This window comes from Callorhinus ursinus, unplaced genomic scaffold, assembly GCF_003265705.2.
Source record: "Callorhinus ursinus isolate GAN/ISIS: 27379988/994484 unplaced genomic scaffold, GSC_fseal_2.0 scaffold16, whole genome shotgun sequence".
Classification (NCBI taxonomy): Eukaryota; Metazoa; Chordata; class Mammalia; order Carnivora; family Otariidae; genus Callorhinus; species Callorhinus ursinus.
The window spans coordinates 42,419,818-42,425,254 of NW_027397078.1; the positions used below are offsets into that span (position 1 = coordinate 42,419,818).

The following is a 5,437-nucleotide window of genomic DNA, read 5'->3' on the forward strand; positions in this document are numbered from 1 at the left end:
CCCCAAGCTTTTGGCAAGCCTTAATTCGCAATCACTACCTCCCCCAAATGCAGAACTGAGTTGGAAAGGGAAAAGGAGAACTCGGGGCAGCTAATGGGGTCGAGGACGTGGATATGACTACCAGGTAGACCCCCGATGTCAAGTCCCTGGGTGCGGGTCTAACTAGCCTAGGTGGCATCTAAGCCCTGCCCCCACCTTGGCCATGGAGAAGGGGGCTGGCATCCTGGACCCTAGTGAAACAATTCGCATCCAGGTAGCCTGCTTGCACGCGGCCAGTCCCCAGACCTTTCGAGAGCTTGCTGGAAAAGGGAGCTCCCTGGCCGAGGGCTGCTGGGGTTCCCCGAGCGCAGGCCCAGCCGGGATTTAGCACCCTCTCCTCCACCCCAGTATATCCCGGGAGTGCCCGCCCGGAGGTGACTGGGACTCGGAAAGATCAATTCCCGGAAGGCCTGGGGCGACAGGACATGAAACGGATTGGGGCGGGACAGGGCCCTCCCGCCGGCAGGGCTCCGCTGCGTGGGCGGGTCCGGGCACCTGGCGCTGGGGACGAGGTCCTGCGCGCCCGGCCCGCGCGCGGCCATGGGACCCAGGGCTCCGAGGGGATGCAGCGCGTCCGCTGCCAGGTGCGCGGGGCCCGAGGACGCGTCCCCCACTCGGGACGGGGCTGGGGGGCTGGGGGAGGTGCACACTGGGCGAGAGTGGCCTCCGGGACGCGCGGGCGGTGTGTCCTCCTTGGAGTTACCAGAACACAGCCAGGCGTCCGTCTCGCAGTCGGAGGGACGCGGGACCGGAGAGCTGACGTCGGAGGGGAGGGCAGAGGAGGCCAGACGGAGGGAAGGGGGGGCGGCCGGCGGAAGGGGAACCGCCAGGCTGGTGCTCGGAGGCCACGCCCCGGCAGAACGAGGCCTGGTCGCCATCCCCTACTGCGCAGGACGCGCTCCCTCGCCCCGAGTAGCCCCCACGAGCAAGACATGCCCCCCAAACACTCTCCCCCTCACGGCGCTGCGGCGTGCCCCCCTAGCACGTGTCCGCAAACCCCAGTCGCTACCACACGCCCGGTCCCCGCCTTGATTCCGTCCCCCCCAACAGCACGGCCGCGTCTCCCTCTCTAGCACGCGTCCCCCCACCCCCGCTCCTTTCCTTCCCCCATCCCCCCTTTGTTCCGTTCCCCGCCCCCATCCCAGCGCGGCCGCACCCTCCCCCACTCTGAGACACGTCCGGCCCAGGCCCTGCATGCCCGCCTCCCGGAGCGCGCCTCTTCCTCTTTGCACGGCCCCGCCCCTGCCTGGCCCGGGCCGCCAGCCCGAGCGGAGCCTTGGCCGCAATCCCGAAAACACGGCCAGTCCCCCAAGACCCCCTCGGCCGCGCCCCGGCCCACTCCTCCCCACCGCCCTCTAAGACGCACCAGGCCCGCTCCCCGCCCGGAATGCGGCCACCCCCTTAACGCCCCACCTAGGCCCTGTCCCGCCGCGCCTTTCCAGTCCCTGCCCCCCTGCTCCGGACTGCTGGCGCACCAGGGCGCAATCAGAGGACCGGACAGCGCTGGGGGCCCTGCTGGGGGACCCCGGGGCACGCTCGCGCTGCCAGCCAGGAGCCAGGAATGAGGATCAGGGCGCTCCAGGCCCCGCGTCCCCCCCGCTTTATGGGGCGGGCAGGGCCGGGGATCCGCGTCCGGGACGCCCCAGATCCCTTGTCCCGCGCGGTCGCGGGTGCGCCCCGGCCTCGCTGGCAACGCGCGCTGCAAGCCCGTGTTGTCACTACTGGGTCACACCAGCAGTGCCGTGTCTCCCTGTCGTGGCTGGGGTGCTTTGAATCCCACATTCTTCCTTAAAATGCATGTCTCCCGCCGCTCCAGCCCTCTGGGTCCTCCGCCTCCCTCCTGTGCGGTCGCTCCGGGGACGGAAGGCGCGCTCTGGCCGCCTGTGCACCGGGAAAGGGAGGAAGGCGCGGCCCGGAAGGCAAGCGCTCAGCCCTCTGACCCTGCCCTTTAGGGAGCTCCCCACACAGGTAGCAGGATTAATGACCAAGGGGAGGGGAGGAGGTCCCTGGGCAAAATCCTCGCGCGTTCCCGTTTTCTGCTCCGCGTGTTAGTATGCGAGCAGTCAGAACAAAAGGAACCAGCACCTAGATGGGATCCCTCGGTAAACCCAATTTAGGGCAAATGCATGTGCCTTCCCAGCAAGCGGCTTTGAAATACCGACTGAACATTCCCTAAATCGTCGACGTTAATTTTGGCCTTTTTGTTTGTCTCTCCAGGGACTCTTTGTCGGTTCTACTCCTTCTGTGTTTGCTCTCGAGGACTTCCGAGTTAAAAGCTGCAAATGCCTTTAAACCCAATATTCTACTGATAATGGCAGACGATCTTGGCATTGGGGACCTTGGTTGCTATGGGAACGATACGCTCAGGTATAATGTCCTGGTGATGGTGGGGGTCCTGGTGCTGTGTGTGTGTGTGTGTGCGCGCGCGCGCGCGTGCGTGCATATGTGTGTGTGTGTGTGTGTGTATGTGTGTAAGGGGCTGCATCTGGCTGAATGATGCATTTAAAATCTGCCTGTACTGGGAAATTCCTTAGCGCATCAGATCTGAACACCCAAGAAATTATTTTTTGATCGGGAAGCAGGGTCCTAAACTGAAATGTTCAAACAACGCAGCACTCTGGCGGGTGGGTGTATTCCTTTCTTAGGGCTGCCTGAACAAAGGACCTCAAATGGAGTAACTTTAGACAACAGGAATTTCTTCCGTTTCAGTCCTGGAGACCAGAAGTCTGAGATCCAGGCAGGGCAGGGCCGCTGAGATCCAGGCGGGGCAGGACCACTGAGCTCCAGGCGGGGCAGGACCATGCTCCCTCCCAAGGCTCCAGGGGAGGGTCCTCCCTGCCTCTTCCAGCTTCCGGGGCTCAGGTGTCCCTGGGCTCGTGGCCACGTCCCTCCCATCTCTGGCTCCGTCCTCACGTGGCTTCTCCTCTGTGTCTGTGTCTCCTCTTCTGTCTCTTACAAGGACACCTGCCCTTGGATTTAGGGCCACCCCGATCCAGGATGAGCTCATCTCAGATCCTTAAGTAATTACACCTGTAAAGACCCCGTTTCCAAGTCACAGGTCCTGTTCACAAATACTGGGAATTAGGATGTAGCAGCTCTGCCCCTGGGGCTGCTATTCACCCACATGGGGAGCTTAGTGTGTATTCACAGTGCACAGGCTTCTACCCCATCCCTGCTGGCAAACGTGTGGACGATGATGTTTGTGTGGTCTATGCAACAGGAGGAGAAAAGGAAGAAAAGCACCCCATTCCCTTTCTTTTAGGAAGACCACCACCCCAGCATCACACAATCTGCCTTGCAGTAGCTGCCCACCTTGGGACTGGCCTCCGGAGACCCGTGCCCACCCCCTTTGGTGGCAGTCTTGCCAACTGCAGCAGAACTCTGCCCTGTGTATGCAGGGATCTGCCTTCCCCGCGCTGAGCCTGCCCAGTTATACTTTTGCCAGAACAGACCATTCACCCAGTGAAACCCGACAATTCATCGGCTTCTGGTATCTTCAGAGAAGTGCATCCACCACCACGGTGCATTTTAGAATATTTTCACACCCTAAGAGAACGCCGTGCCCTCTTCGAGCCATCTCTCCCTGTAATGGACTGAATCGGGTCCCCCGGGATTCGGATCATGAATTCCTAACCCCTCAGGACCGTTTGGGGCCTGCCGCTTTGGGTTAAGAAAACGTAGCCAGTAAGAAATTAAGAAACTGGGATTGCATGCCCAATACCACCGCTAGGGGGCAGCACCCATGATTACTATTAGTACTATTTTTATGTACAGTGTTTCGCCTTCCAACTAAAATATAGGCCGAGTGGAAGGAGGGTCTTTGGGGGCATCCTAAAGCCGGCAGAGATATTCTCTTAATTTAATGCATTGACTCATTGATGAAGACGTTGAGCCAACAGGCCACATGGGTTGCAGGGCGCCCCTTACAGACGTGGGGGCCATGCCCCTCGCGATCCGCCTCTAAGGAATGTGGGTATTCTGCACAAACCTACCACACTTCCCTGGTCTTCAAAATGTTTCCACTGCATGTCCACCCACCCCAACGCGAGCACGGCACACCCCGTTTAACAGTTCTGCCCAAGTAAGCTATCAAGGCTGACAGGTAGAAGACTTAACTTGGGTTTAAGAACCACCCGGTTTAGAGAAACTGCCTTTGCTTTCCAGGGGAATTGGCTGCACATGCTGTAAGGCCTCCTTCCCTTCATCCTTAGGAGATTTGCTATGAAATTGTTCCGACTCCTTTAGCACATAGTAAGTGAAGCTTCACTAGTAAGCCGTCCCGTAGAATTCTCTCCAGCGACCACGGTATTCACTGTGCATGCCTAAATATGCTAGAAGGCGCTTGTGTTCGAAATCAGGTCAGACACCCTTGTTTGCCAATCACTCTGGTCCCACATGTGGGCCACACCAGGTCTGTCTTTCATATCTGGCCTCGTAAGAAATGGAAGTGGAGAACCCATGAGGTGTGTAATGAATGTGTAGTTACCAAGGGTCAGGGGAAACAGGAAGTCAGGACAGAAGAGGGAGCCCCGGGACTGGCTCTGTGGCCCCAACCCTGTTTCTGAATAGCTGTGATATCAGTCACACATCCAGCCTCAGTTTCCCCTCTTGATATAAGGCCATTGGATGATCTCCATGTTTCCTTCTGGGTCCATGATGCAAATCATGGAAGTGACTCCCTGATGCTCTAACAGCAAAGCCACACCAGACATGTGTTAATGACGGAGACGAGTCTGTAAATACATGTGACACCTGCTCGTTTCATTAGCATAATAGGAAGAAAAGATATCTCTTCTTTCAGGAAAATCTCATACATGCCCTGCCCCTCCATTCCTTTCACGAGAGTCACTGGGCTGTTTCTCAGCGTATTTATATCATTCTCAGACACTCTCAGAGTCACATAAATACTATGAGTATTTATATCATTCTCAGACACTCTCATACTTTCTCTCTGTTGTTAAAATGAAAATATCTGATCCCACAGGCCAGAGGGTTATTTAAAAGGAAAAGAATGCATAAAAAATGAAGGGCACTTGAGAGTAATATTTTAAGATTATATTTGCCAATCAACTTGGTTAGGGAAAGAAGGAAATAACACAAATTGATCGAGAAGCACAGACTTTAAAGTCAGTAGCATTTTTCCTGTTTTAAGGTATCTTTTAACAAGTAGAGGAATGAGATTCTGCAGAAGATTTTGATGCTGAGGTTGAAACCTGTGCTGTTTTTCATTCTGTTCCACAATGTAGATAATCATGAAGAGATCTGTAAGAGATGAATACTTGAAAGAAGAGAGATAGATAGCTAGACAGGCAAGTGGATGGATGGATGGATGGATGGATGGATGGATGGATGGATGGAAGGATGGATGGATGGATAGATGGATGGAGGGCTGGATAGA

The 5,437-nt window shown here is 56.7% G+C and overlaps 1 protein-coding gene across 3 annotated transcripts in view; it reads left to right on the plus strand.

Annotated features, from left to right (window-relative positions):
- The first annotated feature begins 475 nt into the window (after positions 1-475).
- Positions 476-5,437, plus strand: part of ARSD (arylsulfatase D) — a 25,259-nt gene continuing 20,297 nt past the window's right edge. The window contains exons 1-2 of one of the 3 annotated variants that reach the window (XM_025857845.2): positions 476-623; positions 2,257-2,406. In XM_025857845.2, the coding sequence (XP_025713630.1) occupies positions 580-623; positions 2,257-2,406 (194 nt within the window). In that variant the 5' untranslated portion in view covers positions 476-579. Of the gene's footprint in view, positions 624-1,817; positions 1,959-2,256; positions 2,407-5,437 lie in introns of those variants that run through there. The other 2 variants (XM_073902159.1, XM_073902160.1) reach the window with 2 other exon arrangements.